The sequence below is a fragment of the Glossina fuscipes genome, unplaced genomic scaffold (assembly GCF_014805625.2).
Source record: "Glossina fuscipes isolate IAEA_lab_2018 unplaced genomic scaffold, Yale_Gfus_2 115, whole genome shotgun sequence".
Classification (NCBI taxonomy): Eukaryota; Metazoa; Arthropoda; class Insecta; order Diptera; family Glossinidae; genus Glossina; species Glossina fuscipes.
Genome location: NW_023998458.1, coordinates 2738576 through 2755718, shown reverse-complemented (window position 1 = coordinate 2755718; position 17143 = coordinate 2738576). Strand labels below are relative to the sequence as shown.

Sequence of the window (17143 nt, the reverse complement as noted above, 5' to 3'; positions counted from 1 at the left end):
TAAATTGTCCTGATAATAATAACAGTGCCACGGTTTCACCGAAAGCACATCGTTTAGCCTGTAAGCTCGAAAGAAATGAAGCAAAATAAAGCAGAGCCGTGCCGTGCCAAGTCTTCACAGATTTTTCGATCGATCAGGGCACCCTCAATTGATCTAAAAAATATGGATCCGAATATTCAGTTTCGTTTTAGATAAGGTTTAAGTTAATGCAATATTTCTCTTCTTATATATGTGCATATAAATCCAACAAACACAAAAAAAAAAAAAAACTGCAAAATTTCCTAAGAGCATTTACGACTCCTTTGATCACTGATTGATTTTTCAAGACTTTTTTTCAGAAGTTAATATGTATGAAAACAAAAAAAAAAAAAAAAACACAAAACAGTTACTGAGTCCATCAAATCGTCAACCGTTAACCGATTCCAACAATCCGTTCACAATTTATGCAACCACATAAACGCATACGAATGCATGCAGAGAAAATCATTCAGTCATCGCTACCATCATTGTCGTTCATCGTCGTTGTTGCCGTCGTTGTCGTCGTCAGACATAATCCACGATAGGATAAACATTTTAATTAAGTCATTTTCGTATTTCTTTCTCTTTCTACATATGTACGGGTACGAATGCACACATATGCCTATGCCTCTGCAATGTTTAGCAACCAACTGTCATTGCGACAATTTGTGGTGTCATGCTAAAACTGTCAGCTATTTAAAGTCTTTTTCTCTCTCGTTTTTTTTATTTTTTATTTCTTTTAGTGCCATCTTTTCTAAGACATCTGTGTTTATTTTATTATCTATTGAATTTTCCTTTTTTAAGAAACAATAAATTTTTCTTTCATATTTTTAAAAAATGGTTTTCTTTGGGACTAGGCAGAGATGGGTCAATTAAGGTGCATAGTCCAGCAATACCATATACGCAAATGTAAACATCTTTCTTAAAATATGATCCATATTTATTATGGTCGCTTTCAGGACGTGAAAGAAAAGCATTAACAACACCAGCTCACTGCACTAATGAGGCTGATTATCTCCTTTCATTTTATCTTAAAATATTGAAAAATTTTCAAAAATACGCTTTCGCTTGCTACGTGATTGCCTATCTCTACTCAGACGCCTGAAACCAGTGACTCTTCCTTAGTTTTGTCTTTTTTGTTTTTATACCCTACAGCACTTGTGGGGTACGGTATATTAAGTTAGTGTGCTCGTATGGAACACGAAGAAGAGCTTACGATAGACCCAATTCTTATTTTACTGATCGATTCAGAATCATAATCTAAATTGATCTAAGCATGTCTGTCCGTCTAATGTCTGTCCATGTAGATTTGTGTTCAAGCTCCAGGTCGCAATTTATGAGATATTTCGATGATCTAAGGGCGAACACTATCGAAAATAGTTCGGATCTGTCCACTTTTCCGACCACTCCCCATATAAGGACCTATTCTACAAAGTCTTTATATGAAAAAAAAAGTGCAATTTTTGAAATTTCTCAGCCAAAGTGTCTAAGTAGTGGTATTTCGGCATTCTAAAGTGGTATGAAAGCTTTCAACCATTTGGAGTAATTTTTGGACCCCCTCTCATACAGCGAAAACCGAAGTTCATACGACAAAAAGGTATAACTTCCAATGCTTCATGATGTAAATTATATCTTGACAGCAATTTAACATAAAAAAATGAACTGTACCAAATTTGGACTATCTCAGACAATCTTTTGGATCCTACCCTAATAAGAATTTTCATGAACATTGATCCTTTGTAGAGCAGAAAAGTCCAAGTTTATGCGACAATCGGAATTGACTCGTAATATTATAGCAAGTTCAAACAAAAATGAACTCTACAAACTTTAGACCTTCTACGCCTATTTTTGCATCCTATCCTGTGTAAAAATTAATCTTGTACTAAATTAGGTTGAGTTTTGGGGGCCTGCTTCCCCATAAATACGCACATGACAAATATGCTTTTACGGCCCGTTTAAAATGGGTCGCAGAAATTAAGAAAGAAGAAGATCAGAACAAGATATAATTTTTGTATTCTATAATAAAACTGAGAATTGTGTTACACACAAATGTGGTATAGGTTATTTAATGGTCGGCCTTGCCCGACTATAATCTTCTTATTAGTTTCTATTTGTACGTCTGATAATTTTGTTTTCTATAGAGCCGTTAACTTTGCAAAAAGGATTAAATTATTTACATCAGATATTTTTGTTTAGGATGAACTGAAAAAGCAAAAGGCGTAGAGAATAGAATACCGGTAATAATGCATCATTAACGCTTTAAAATGGCCCGTTTAAGATGATTCGCAGAAATTAAGAAAGAAGAAAATCAAAAAATGTAATCCTTTCTCCTAACTTACTTTAAGAAAAATGCTTTTTAAAAAACGTTTGAAAAATGTTAGCAGAAAAAAATTAACAGAAAAAGTCGACTCTGATTGAGGTCAAGCCAGCTTCAGAGATGTTTTGGAATAGTTCAATTAAAAAAGTTTATATTTCGCTTACGTAAAATAAGTAACTTATATATATGCGTACTTGCCATGTGAAGGTCAGTTTTCAAATCTCCATCCTTAGGGCATATATAGGGACGCATAACCTTCACTTTAGCTATCTTCAAGTTTTCAAAATGTTCTCTTTCATGTCAAGACCAGTTTTCAAAGTTGCCCCTCTTTAGGGCATATACCGGCTCATAAGTATTTTCACTCTTAGACCACTTGGCAAATGTAAAAACTTTCAGTTGCTGCCGTTGCAATGGCTGCAGTTACCGGTACATTGTGAGAAATCACAGCCAACGTTCATTACCGCCTTTTTCATCTAACTGACATCGCTTTTCTCCCTGTCAAACAGCAAGATGTCTACTTAGCTGCTTACTTAGCTACTACTTAGTTAGTAAAGCTGTTAAAGTAGTTTTCTGTAGCAAATGGCGGACGGAAGACTCTGAGAGTACTTTGGTCACGTCGGTCTTCGCCGCACTCAATTCATGTTATTATCAAGAGAGAGAGCATAGTCTATTGACCGCATTCGAGTAAAAATTCGTTAGCCGTCAAAGCCGAGCAACAACGATTTCGTATTCAATTCGTTAATCACTCTAAAGGCTCTTCTGATCTGAAGTGTGTAAGAAAAGGAAGGAGTAACAAAAATACACGCTAGATAGGTGCACGAATTTTTCGCCAGTATGGGTTCTGTGCATCATTGCTGAAATCAGTTTGTATAAATGCTACAGAGATGTTTGGCCAGCAGATCTGCTGTGAAGCGATTTCTGGACATCCTTCCATGAAAAACCTGCTCTAGACTGAAGAAAACGATATATCAGCGCCGACTTTCTACTAAAAACTTGTTCCAGCTCAATAAGAGAACAGTCCTTGAGCGACCACAAACCATTTCGCGAATGCCTTTCCCAATTGAAGATGAGAACACCCTATATTTAAATATTCTTTGCTATGGTGAGTCAGATTCTAATCCGATTTAGTTCTCATTCTGATGATCTGGCTTGATACCAGTTGAAATGAAACATGTGTGATCTCAAGTGTACATGTTCGTGATTCACAGTTTGAAAATCCAAATAGCGTAATATAGTACAAGCCGCAGTAGTTATCATGTTCAATCGTTCCGCTCTTACAATGCTTACGATGCACGTCCTCCATAAACACATTCTATAATCTATCAGCGACAGGACGGAAGAGTCGGACGCCTTTTTGAGCATCGCAACTCTCTCTCTTTTTTCCCCCCAGAAGCGTATTCTTAAAATAACCGTCAGTTACTCGAATTTTAAGGATCCTTTAACAAACGCTTACGTTAATGAACGGCCTTAAAAGAATTATTGTTGATTTTTATTGATGACTGGTCAATAATCCTCTATATAGAAAATGTAAGTATAAGGGGCGAGGAGATAAAGATCTCAAGAGCAAAACAACTTGTGGATCGCAAATAACTTCGCACTTGTCTCTCTTTTCCATTCCGGTCATACTGAAGGCGCGCATCAGACAATCGTTAAAAACAATTTGTCAAAAACCAAATGAAACGCAAGTCCATCACCAGTACGTCAAAAAGATAAGAAATGAATCACTTTCACAGGCTATGTTATGAACACGTTATTACGTAAAACAATTTGTTTGGAAACGCCGAGGAATGAAAGAAAAGCAAAAACAAAAAAAATAAAAAAGGTTTACAAAAACAAAAATGCATTTGTCGGTAAAGTGAGTTAATAAGAACGCTCTCTACGCTCTCCTTGAAAACGAAATATTGAAAACCTTTGAAACTAATCGGTTATCTTTCGATGTGTGTCAGTTTAATTACACCTAACTATCATTCCTCCTTATTTCGAGTTATTGATTAATTGTCAGCAATTTCATTTGTTCCTTTTCGTTGTCTTCGGTTAGTAAACTTGCCTTTAAAAATGGAGACAACAACTTTACCCCGTTTACAATATCGATTTAAAATTCTTTCGTCACTTAACTAATTGCACACATTTTCCTTTCTATATGTATCGTGCAATGACCATTAGTACCATTGAAAGCCCAATTGTTTGATTATTTAGAAAACTGATTGAAGTTTGAATGGAGAAACAAGGGTTAGCAATAAAATAAGCAAAGGTTAAAAGTAGGTGTTAACAGGTGGTAACATATAAACTCGCCTAACAATAACGAATGCATGCGAAAATGCAACGAATGACGTTGCAATCGCAATATGCATATACAGCATAAATTGCTAGCGTCGCCACCATCTCTACGATTGTATGCCCGTTACGGCAGCGTAAGGTAAGTTTATCGTAACATTCGTAACGAAGTTACTACTGACAAGTGATAAGGGCGCAGTTAGATCTCGAGCAACGCTGTTCCAAGTCTGTCATTTCGGCGGCATGAGCTGCCATTGCACGCAGTAGAACCAGTGTTTCATGAGCTGCATAGCATAGCTTCAATTTTCAGTGCAAAACATGTCAGTCAACATCGGTGAGGGTCGAATTAGAAGCATTACTGACACCTACCCAGACACCCGAATCAGATTATTACTAGTTATCATATGGGAAAGTTGTTCGATTATCGCTCTGCGTTTTTCATGCGGGCCCCAAGCGAGCTTTCGTTAATTTAATGCTTTGTACGGGTGTGTGCATCGATTTTAGTCTTTACTTTAAAGTCGTTGGAGTGACAGACATATGTTAGCAGTTCAAGGATGGTCCGAAGTGGCGCCTATTCATATCACATCAACACGAATGTAGCCGAAAGTAATGCCACTAAAGAATGAATAGCTATTGTTTAATATGTAAAAGTGTATGTGAATGTATGTCGACGGGACGGGATGGCAACACAAAGAATCAACAGAACAGAACTAGGAACCAAGGCAACTTGGTTGTATTTGAACAATTTCAGTCAAATGGCCTGAATAGGGGAACTAATGACCGTTGTCGATAGTCTGCGGTGGTAACCTGCAGATAAAGGCTTTGGATAGGCCGTTAGAACCAATTCTTTTCTCAGGAGAGAAACAGATAAATGCCAAATAGATGGGACACTAATATGAATAAAACCCGCGATGAAAAATACACTGCTACGATCAAGAAGTAGTTCTTTCTAACCACAGCTTGCTTGCAATTGTCGCGGTATGGTGTACTATTACAATTCCTTCAGACGGGCTTGACGGTTAAAATGATCATTAAAGAAGACTCGCGACGCCGCGTGAATCTGTTGTGGGTGTAGAAGTGTTTTTTCCAGCACATTAACTCATCTTCTCGTAATGTATTTGTCTCTCGATATCTAACATAACCGGAAATTCAATCCATATCGCATCTTAACAGTTCAGAACAGTTTCGAAGAGATGGAGTGAAAACGAAAAATAATTCCCCCCCTCCTCTTCCACCAAAAAAAAAAAAAAAAAAACCGCGGCTTGGCTTGCCCTATTTACGTGGAAACTTATTTTATGTCCGCTTTCGCATTTCACTTCCAAGCAAGTATCTTGTACATTGAATATACCCGTTCGCTCTCTTATTAGGTGTCCGTCGTCCTGGTACGTCTATTTGTACTCCTCGCCAATTATTAACCAAGAGTAGCATGAAAATTTGTAGCAATATTTCTTCCCAAAAAGTATCTCGCATAGCGAATATCCGTTCCCTTTCTTATCAGCCGGTACACTTCTTCACCAATTGTTACCAAAAGTAATATGAAAATTTGTTTGCAGCTGATACATGACGCCATGCAAGAAGATACGTACAAGGACATTTTCTTTAGAAGAAGTCTCAATAAGCGACTTATTTTTCCTACGTAGGTCATATATGCGTGCGTATAGAAGTCTCCCACAAGCTTTTTCCCCGCCACGCTATGTATGACCTCGAGCCAGTTGTGTTTGTTTGTTGCATTGATTACAGTCGTCTGCATACACAGCTCTTTCAAAGTACGTCTCGTTAGTGACAAAGTCTCCCTTTTAAAATCTTTTTCTACGTCGTTCACAGTGGTCGCGGAGAGCCAAAAGAAGCATTTCCGACATTTTATGCCTCATTGCTTTAAAAAAGGTAGTAGTGGTAACGATACCGCAGACGAGATTTGCGACTTTTATGGGAGTGGTACTACGACTGTCATAATCATCCGCAATTGGTTTAAGAAATTTAAGTTTTAATGGAGACCGCACCGGTCGCCCAGCATCGACGCATACGGACCTCACCAAGAGTATGTCCGCTGAAAATCGGCGATGTAATGTGCGTCAGATACTGGACGCCACTAACATTTCCAGGCAACTTCACATAGAATGAAAGAACCTAATGGGACATCCCTTAATGGATACCTCTAACGTTGCCAGGACAACGGGATATAATCCTTTCACCAAAACGAGATATATCGTCTATTCATTACGCGCCAGACGAAAGGAAGAAACTTATGGGACATCCTAAGAGATAACCATGCCTAGTTGAAGGGTATTAAAAATTCGGCCTATGCCTTGCTATTGTCTGTATCGTCGTTTCTGGGTATAATTTCTTAACAATTTCTGTAGAATTACGAAAAAAGTTAAGCTGAAACAAATAAATGCAAAAATTGGAAACAAAATGATTATAAAGTAAATGTTTAAGCATAAACGCGCACATGAAGGCAGCGCGACCAACATATATTCTTCATAAGCAGTAATTAACGGAACTTTTTCAGTATCTGTTTGTGCGTCTCGGACAGTAGTGCTTCTTCATAGGTGGTAGTGCAGCTAAGCTATGTGTTAGGCAAACAAATAAGCAGGCGGGCAATTATGTTCAGCAAGTATACAGCTACTGAATTAAGTAAAAATTATTATTATAGAAAAATTAATAAATTACACGTTTGCATTTTTATTGCATTTAAAAAAAAAAAAAAAAAAACAAGAAAATAAAAAGTATGCATGAACACAGGCAAGCATAAGAAGCATAGGTACTCGCTGTAAAGCATTTGCATTAAAACAAGTCATGGTTCACTTTAGGGACAACCTCATGTGTTAAGAGAAGATATAAATACCTGGCACTGTATGTATGCTTACTATATACATACATATATTTATATGTAAAGCCAGTGGAAATTGCTTAAGCTAAAGATGGAGTTAATTAGTGTCACATGTAATGAAATATCAAAAATTAAAAGAAATATTTAGGTCGCTACAAAAATTGTTGATTTAATAATCAATTTGGCAACATCCGCATTAACGGTATTCACTCTAAAAGTGTGTTTAACCTGTAACAACCTGTTAAGATGCAACTGTGTGTGTTCGAATATCTATTGCTTTACTTTCGAATGTGACTGACTTTCTTTTTCAGATAGTCGCGCTTTAACGCTTAGGTGGCAGTTAGATAGGCGTGTTCCTCGCTCGTTAACATGCAACTATATCTCAGAATGTCCATCGCTTTCGTTAGATAGGTGCACGCCTGGCTTGTATTTTAATTTCCATAATTTTTCTGAAGGAAATTGAAATACTTTTGAACATAGACGTAGAAGAAGCGACCTTGGTGAGCTGATGGACATAGATACTGGATTGATGGAAAAAGAAAATACGCTTTTTTAACTAATGCTATGGAATGGAATAAAACAAAGGAAGTCGCCTCTTATTTGGGCGGTAGATAGGAATCCACAGCAGAAACTGCTTTTTCACAACGTAGTAAAGAAAATTTATTTTATGCGGTGAAGAGGGAGGATCGCACAAAAAGGGCTTTTCATACGAAATAACGAGCAGCTGCTTTCCAAATAAAATAAATAGACGACTGAATTGCGGAGGGAAACATTTTAAAAAATTGCAATTTCTAACATCGAACGTGAAGATATTTTCAAAATGAGCAAAATTCGATATGACCTCCTTGCAGTTCAAAGCGCACATGTTTTCTGCCTCCCTCTGTTTCTATGTTCAAACACCGCATAAGGGGAAAGTGGCACCAAACATTATTGGATGAGCACCAATACTGACATAAATTGGAAATAAATTGGAATTAAATATTGGACAGATTAGTAGGTAAAACACCGAACAAACGATCGAAAATTATATATGAAATTGAGGAAATACTACCGATGTTTTTCGAGCTTGTCCCGAGGTTATTATCTAACGTGGATATGCATGTACACAGATGAAAGAACGTTTGTGCCAAATTTCAGTTTCTTATCTTCGTTTTAGCGACTGCGGAGATTTAAGAAGGAAGAGAAGTTCACTATGATCCCCCTTTTGCTAGGCGCAGCTATATATGCAAAACGCCCGTGCTGGTGCGCAAAATCTTATGGACCTGGAAATCCTGAGCGATATGAAGACTATATTCTGTATTCAAGCAACCTGTTCACATGATTTCAGTGCAACATCTTTACAAGAACTACTTTTTTGGGAAATAAAGCCGAACAAATTCGGATATGTTTTTTTTTTTGTTCAAATTAATTGTGGTTGTTATCGTTGGACTTATTCTACTGGATCGTCAAGGATGAAATTTGTCAATAATGGCTTGAATGCATATTCATTTCCTTGTTATGCTGAAATTATAACAATCACCTTCAAAACCTCATATGCCCGCCTTAAAGCGACATCTGTTCGTAGACTCATTCACTCTGTAGATAATTTTATGGTTCATGTTTTCGCTACGTTTTGTTTGCGCTTGAGAAAAATACAATCCACACACACGTATGACGATAAAGCAGTTTACATAAGACATAATATATTCCATTTTTCATCTCTTATCTTTCCACAACTGAGATTACAGATTGAAGAGCTGTCTCTCTCTAAAAGAGAAAGGAGGATTTTCTTTGCAGTATATGCTGAAATGTAAAAATTTTATATAAAATTTGAAATGAAATTAATCTAAGACGATTAAGATTAAGAATTTTAAAACCGTTTTATTAAAAATTTTAATGAATAAATTCATAGATCATCCAATGAATATTTCAAACAAAAAGCACAGCACAGCAGCTTTGATGATAAAAACTTCGTTATTTTGTTTTAAAAAAAGCTACGTAGCTTTATTTCACTCTTATCGGACCAATTGCTGTCGCATTCCGACATGCTTCAGCCAATTAAGGAAACTTTCTTTAAAAATTCAGACATGTGCAGTAAATACTGTAACAAGCGATTAAACAAAACATCAGTTTTGATTTTACGGGTTTCTTTGCTGAGATACCTTCATCGTCGTAAAAAATAGAAATTGTTTCTTATCTGCTGTCCGCAAAGTTCGGGTAAATGGTTTTTAAAATTCCAGCGCAGAAATATACAAATGAAAGTTGAAACCCCGATAACCTTAAAAATATGACTTCTCCACCTACCGCTGACACTTTATACCAACATCTCAGAGCACTTCAAAACGGACTATTATATATCGCCTATAATAATCAACTAAGAAGTCCTTGAGGCACTATGGTACCGGGCCAAGAATTGTGATTCATTTAGTGCAATCTTCTTAGAATTTTAATTTTTGGTAGGTGTAGCTAAGCGTACCTTAGACTTAAGGTGCAACATTTTATGCAAACTGATGGGTCGCATGACGCCATTGACTACAAAAACAAATGAAAATAGATTAGCGCTTCTTCCAACTGCCCATGGGCGTTAGCTAAACATTTTACATCACTGTTTTCGTCCAAAAAAAAAAAAGTGACACCATATTTAAGCCTATTTTTCATAAAAAACTGGGCTATGTAGTCCAAACTTACTAGGGAAGAAACTGAGTGTATGACGCACATTAATATTCCCCCCAAAAAGGCCTACTTCTTGTAAGGACGAAGAGTGTAAGAGTTTAAAAAGTTGAACGCGTTTCGTCCATGCGCGTCTATCCACGTTCGTTTAGTTCCCCAAAATACTATTTTTCGCAGATTTTTGGTGAGAAATATTGAAAATTTGATTTTTTTTTTTCAGCTATCATAAGAGAATAGACATACAAATGGTCAAATTCAAGAGAGAAGTGTCTGCCCGTTTGCGTTAGACTGACGGACGCCGTAAAAATTTGATATACTCTGTAGGACAAATGATGTTAGGTAAACAAATTTACCACTTAATAGTGTCGGGACAAAAAAATTTATTAAATAAAGAGCGAGTTATTTAAAAGAAAGTAGGAAAACAAGATCCAATATTGCGTGACCAATTCATTCCATATATATATACAAATTTTTCAGTCCCTCTGGCATCTCGCATTAGGATTTACTAAACGTCCATAAACGTTAGGAGTACCATCCGTCGGATACATCATCAAGTGCTTTCATTTCTACAAAGGGTGAACATAAGCTCACCCGCCTGGACGTTGCCACGCCTCTGGACCCACAATTGCGAGCTCAAAATTTTGTCTAGAAAAGTAAATCTAGCCTACGGTTTGTCAAGTTAAAGCGGAAAATCAGTCAAGTCGCCGCATCAGTCGACCCGCTTTTATCGATAAGAAAGCGTTTTACATACATAAAGGTCTTCAACTGGTCGAGCTCCGATTCATGTTAATAAAATAGCAATTATAGTAATTGATCAGAATATAATTTAATTAATAGGATAAAATTGAATGCCTCGAAAAATTCTTAAATGATAAAATGGTAAAATAGCTAGAATAGCAATAGATAAAACTAAGGCAATTACTCCTCCTAATCTATTAGGAATAGAACGTAAAATTGCATAGGCGAATAAAAAATATCATTCAGGTTGTATATGAGAAGGTCTCACTAATGGATTAGCGGGAGTAAAATTATCAGGACTTTGCCTGGACTGGAGGCCTTTTTTTCTAAATGATGCCCCAAAAAACTTACAGGCTTTTCACATTTTCTTGTAAAGGATGAAAGTTGCCTGCATGTGTTCGGATATCGGTACGCAATTCCAACGGTCTTTAGAAATTGTTTACCTGTGCTGTTAAATCGGACAAAACTACACTTTCAAAAATATTCCATAACATAGGATACACCAGGTAAATGAATCTCCCTTCTGTTGCGCATCGCAACCTTAGGAACTATCAGTGGCTTTTGAAAGATTTCATTCAACAGTAGAACTCTAATATAATTCCTCAGAACCACCGTTTTAAAGAGTTTTCTTCCCCTTTTTTTTAGTAAATGACTTGTGTGTGCCTATCAAAATTTCACGAAAATGGAAATGTATGTAAAAATCACGCAGTTAAAGGATTAACTTTGTGATGTTTTAGGGATTGTGTAGAAACCAATAAAAATTGTTTTGTTTGCTTTGTTGAGCTAATGCACGCTTTTCCTTCGCAAAATCCATGTGAATCGGAAAGAATCACATTGTACTTGCAGGAGGCGGTTTCAAAGAGATTACTCGCACGCTCTGATTACTTCTTACATATAACATGCATAACTTCTTTACAATAATAGAAGAAGGTGGAAGGCTATGAAGCATATAAGTGAATCACTTGTTGTTTTCATTCATTGCATTGCATTGCATTGCATTGCATTGCATTGTTATTGTTCACACAAATGTTTAATATGTTGATATATATCAACTTTTCGCTGCTTATTGAACGAACAGCAAAAGAAATTATTATTATATCATTATAATATGAGAGAGAATTGGAAAAAAAAAAAAACGGGAGAAATGTTTAAGGCGCTCATGCTTTAATATATATTTGTAAGGTCACACCACCTATTTTGCCATATGATTACTCAAAAACCCAATACATACGTAAGTAGTGTGCAGGTGCGAGTAGCAGCAGCAGCAGCAGTGCATTTATAATGTGTTTATAAATATTAATCCCAAGTCATTTGCTAATGGTTGATAGGTTAAGTGATTTCATAAATTTTCCGGGTGCTTTTACTAGACCGTTAGTTCTGCCACACAAAACGTAATATGCAATGCATTACCTAAGTGCATAACGACATGCCTACTAAAGCAAAAGGAACGAATTTTGATTTCATTTCTTATAAGTAAATAATAAATAAATATACATTTATATATATATATATATATATATATATATATATAGAGCTACCAAAATGCTTTCATACATGTAGTTATTATCAGATAGAATTGTATTTAAAGTCTTTAATGATGATTCCCCTCTTGACTAATACAAACACTACCGTGTGTGCAGGAGTGTGTAAGCAATTTTTAAAGCTTTTCTATGTTAATATATAAAGCCGATTTGTGGAACCAGTGGAATTAATAATTTGGATAAGATACAATGCCATAAACGGACACAGTACACCTTATGCAATTCTTCACAAAATCAGAAAACTTATTCCCACATAAAGTGATTAACTCACATCTGCATTTGTTCACATCACTTGAACCAAATTTTCGACATTCATTTCGCCTGCCAAGGTCTTATTTTTAACCACAATTTCCCCAGAAATGCTAACAACAGCGAATTTTTCAAAAAAAAAAAAAAGGCGCAGTGGTCCACTTCTAAAGAGAGTCTTCGCCCACCGCGTGGAATATATGGTTACAGCAGATTTGATTAAAATATCTGAAAATATGCGACGACCTACGAATGAATTGATCCACAAATTGATTCTGGATAGATTAGTATAATAAAGACGTAGGCCTATCTCTCAAATTGCTTCGCCTGTTGTCACGCAAACTTTATACACCCTCTTCGCAGGTAGTGTAGCTTACTTAGTATACAATGTTGTAATATGACGGACAGACATAACTAAATTTATTTCGATATTCATGCAAATTATGCTTACCTCAGAAAATGTGTGAAAATTTTAATATAACTTCAGCGCATGAGTGTAACAATTACTGCTTTATATGAGCATAGATTTCATGAACACACATACACAGCCGTCCTCGATAATCAATCAAGGGGTGTTTACGTTTCGTAATCAGTGTTAAATTAATTTGGAAACCATTCTAAAAAGCCACAAACATTATGAAATGAAGATAAGCATAAGATATAAAATAATTTCAAATATAAAATTAGAATAAGTGATAAAATGCTTTTGCGAACAGCAAAACCGCAAATATAAGGAGAGAAAAGCAGAAAAAACTGCATGTCTTGACCACAGTAGAAAAAGCTATTTTTAAATTTCCAAAAGAAATACAAAAAAAAATAAATAAATAAATTTTTACAAAAATTGAGGACATATTGTGTAAAATTTCTTTAAAATATTTTATAAAAATATAAACACTCGCACCTATACAAAGAAGTTGAATGCATTTGAAATCGTACGATCATGTATGGCTTGCATTTGTGTTTTCGCTTTTAATACTTGAAATGTTATGGTAACAAAAAAATACAATAAACAAACAAACAAACAAGCGCACTTGCATTGCATGAAACAATTAAACAGTGTACTCTCGCCGAAAAGCAAAACATTCTTTAATGTATTTTTAAAAGACAATCCAGTTGACCTCGATCTATGCGCTTGAAGTCGTCTCTACAGGCAACTCTCGATAAACTCTCTATGCCTTTCCTAAAGATGAAGATAATGAAATTTTACAACTCAGGAAAGGTTGCAGGCACACAGACAGAGAGAGAGACACGAAGAGGTGCCTATGCACGTTTGACTTAAACGTGATCTCAACCTACATTACAAACTTCCCTTAACCGCAAGTGGGCTCGACTGGGTTTCAGTGTCGAAATAGAACTCGTGATCGTTCATTATATTTTTTTTCACTTTTTCCTTTGTATGACATTTGTCCGTCTATTATTATTATTATTATTATTTTTATTATCAATTTCGCCAGAGAAATAAATTCTAAGACTAAACTATTGAAGCGCTAGCATCTAAGGCTGTCGGCTTTTTATTAAAAACTCTACCGCACTTGAGATTCGAACCCACGACCATTGAGTTGCTAGTCGAAATTTCTCGCCTTTCGCCACTCAGGCGGAATTGTCCAATTTGTCTAATTTTTAACGCCATTGGTGCAGAAAAGTAGCTCGAATACGTTTCGGAGAATGAAATAATTTTTAAATAATCCACTCGTATTAATTGTTTATTTGTTTGATCAAAAGTACGAGTTCTAAGCAAAATCTTTGTTTCTTCGCAATACTATGATAGCATACTCACTCCATAAGTTTATTTCAAACATAACAGTTACACACATTTATTTCTCGCACAATCTCGAACAGTTGCAAGTAAACAAGTACTTACAATTGTATGCAGCATTGCAGTAGATGTCGCAGGTCAATTGAACTATAATTTGTTTATTTGTTGTTGCAACCTTCTAGAGCACTATTTGGCCTGTTGTTTGGTCCATTAGTCGAATTACGCTAGAAAACCTATCCATGGAATATCAGCGAATTCTTAAAAATCAAGTGCCTCTAGTGCGCGGCCTAAGTTATCGCTTTACTCTACATCTATCCGAAAACAATTAATACCTTGAATAGATTATAAGTTATATTCAACGAAGGCCGAACCTCCCATACCCATCATTATGTTTTTCGCATTCCATTCTCCAAGTACTTTTATTTAATACCCATATCATTGGTTTTATTGAGGAGAAATTAATCCACTAGATCGCGGTGTCTGCCATATTCATTTTAGAATTAACCCATTTTAAGGCAGATAATACATCTTACCTCCTCTTGACTACAAAACTGTTTTAAACATTCTGTCTTCTCTGCTTTTTGATAAATAAGCACAAACCCTCAAAAATGTGAAAAAAACAATATTTAACCACTCGTAACTTTGCTTGGGCATGGCCGATTGTTGCTGTGGAAATTATCAGCCTTCTGGGTTTTACAATTTCCAAGTAATATAAACGAAAACCCACAAATTGTTGTTAAGAAAAATGGAGCTGTGCTCAGTTTATATGCTCCACTGCAGGCTGCCGCTCTGATCAATTTGATTCATTTTCAATCCCAACCTGCGTGCGAAAACTGAACATTTCTACTAAATTTGAAGGCGATATCTTAATGTTTGCGACCAGGAGAGTGCTAACAATGCACAACACGCCGACGGGCGGTCATGGCTTAATCAATTCAGAATTTCACGCTCATCACGAATATATATAGTTTATAGGGTCTCTGAAGCTTCCTTTTGGTTGATACATATATTATGGGGAAAAAGCAAAATGAGTAATGGGTATAGAAAATATAAAAACCCATTTTTACGTATGTAACGCATTTTTAATGTTCGTGTCTATAGTGGGTGTGCGAGATTCGGCTTAAGAGTCGGCCCCCGCCCAATATAACTTTCTTACTTGTTCTTTTTTTTTTTGATAGCTTTTGAAATGGATAAAGTAATTTCCCAGAGAAGTCCAGGCTACTAAGTGAAAAGAGCAAAATTCTTTTTTTTCCAGTTTCTCGTAAATTAAACCCTTGTTTTCCTAAACGTCGTAGATTAGACTCTTACAGCTAAGGCGACTTTCCATCGTGTAAAAATTCGACACACTTCGAAGACATTTTCAAATCTTCTTCTCTTTAAAAAAGGAAAAAACCCAAATTCTCACTACTTTTCCGAAATCTCAGTCGAGAAGCGTAAGAGATAGATGATACTCAAGTTTCGCCCATACGGGGTGTATCTCTAAAAAGTTTTCATTTCTTTTTCTTCCGAGTACTGCAAAGAGTATAAAACCTAAACTTGCCATCTAATCTATTCATCTCTCTTGATGAATTTTTTGGACGCCATAAAAATTATACAAAGCATCGCAACAAGCAAATTAGGGACAATATGAGAGCCAAGTCCCTTCGCTAATTTCTCTGTCAATGTTGGATGGATACAAGTTAAACGAATCGAACTCAAAGACACTTTTCCTAGTTCATCGCGGATAGTTTCATTGCGAACGAATTCCGTGGCGTTAACACTTAAGAGCACAATGGATCATATAAAAAGTTTGCGGTTTTCACCGCGATTTCGAGTTCCCTTTTGTAGCCTGCTCTTTTCAAATGATTCCAAACTGTCATGTGGTTGATGTTTAGTGCTTCCCCTATTCCTTACGTGCCAGTCTTAGTGTACCAGTTGCAAAAAGTCATCGCCTTTTTCGACCAGAGCGAGGTACATCTGTGATATTGAAATTTACGGAAAGGAATCGAGCAAATCACTTCTGGGTCCTTCGTTCACTCCTATTATTCTCAGCATACCCTTCAAAAACCAATTTATTTTTTTTTTCCGGATTTTTACCTTTCTTCTTAATAATACTAGCGATGTGGGTATCAAGCAAAAGAACTTGGACAATAGAACGCGAAAAACATAGTGGTGGTGGGTATGCGAGGCTCAGATTGCAGGATTGCAAGCAGTGCGTTGATGATGGATGCTAAGTAATCTCTTTACGTTGGAACTCTCAAAATTGCTAAAGTGATGTAAAGATAGAAAGCAAAAATTAACAACAACATTTTTAAAAATGTTCAAAAGCTTCTACAGCTCTCTCCTAATACAGCTAAAAAACCAAAAAAGAAGTGACCTCTACAAAAAAATCTTAAATATGCTGCATTTGCATCAATAATTAGAAACACATCATAACACCACAGCAAAGATGGATTTAAAATTTTACTTGTCGATTATTTAGAGCTCTTCAAATGTCGAATATGAGCCAGATGTGCTAGAGGGCATACCTTTAGTAATATGTCGGAAAAATCTATTTTTCTCAATTCAAAGGAACATCATAATTAATACATTTTAGCTAAAAAATAAGTTTTAGTTCTGAAGAACAAACCGAACCGATTAAGTTTAATAAAAAAGTTTGAATATTTACACTATATCCCTCCCACTTACTAAGGCTTGCGAAGCTCTTTTTCAATAATTTTCGAACCGAACTCTTATAATCATCGAGAATTTTGTACGCTTATTCTTAAAAGTGGTACAATACATGCAAACTTATC

At 36.0% G+C, this 17143-nt stretch overlaps 1 protein-coding gene across 4 annotated transcripts in view; it reads right to left on the bottom strand.

Moving 5' to 3' along the window:
- Positions 1 to 17143, bottom strand: part of LOC119640103 (segmentation protein cap'n'collar) — a 90854-nt gene that overhangs the window by 59610 nt on the left and 14101 nt on the right. The window contains exon 1 of one of the 4 annotated variants that reach the window (XM_038037928.1): positions 8959 to 9032. The exons of the other annotated variants lie outside the window; for them this stretch is intronic. Coding sequence (XP_037893856.1) covers positions 8959 to 9009 — 51 coding nt within the window. The 5' untranslated portion in view covers positions 9010 to 9032. Of the gene's footprint in view, positions 1 to 8958; positions 9033 to 17143 lie in introns of those variants that run through there. 4 annotated transcript variants of the gene reach the window in all.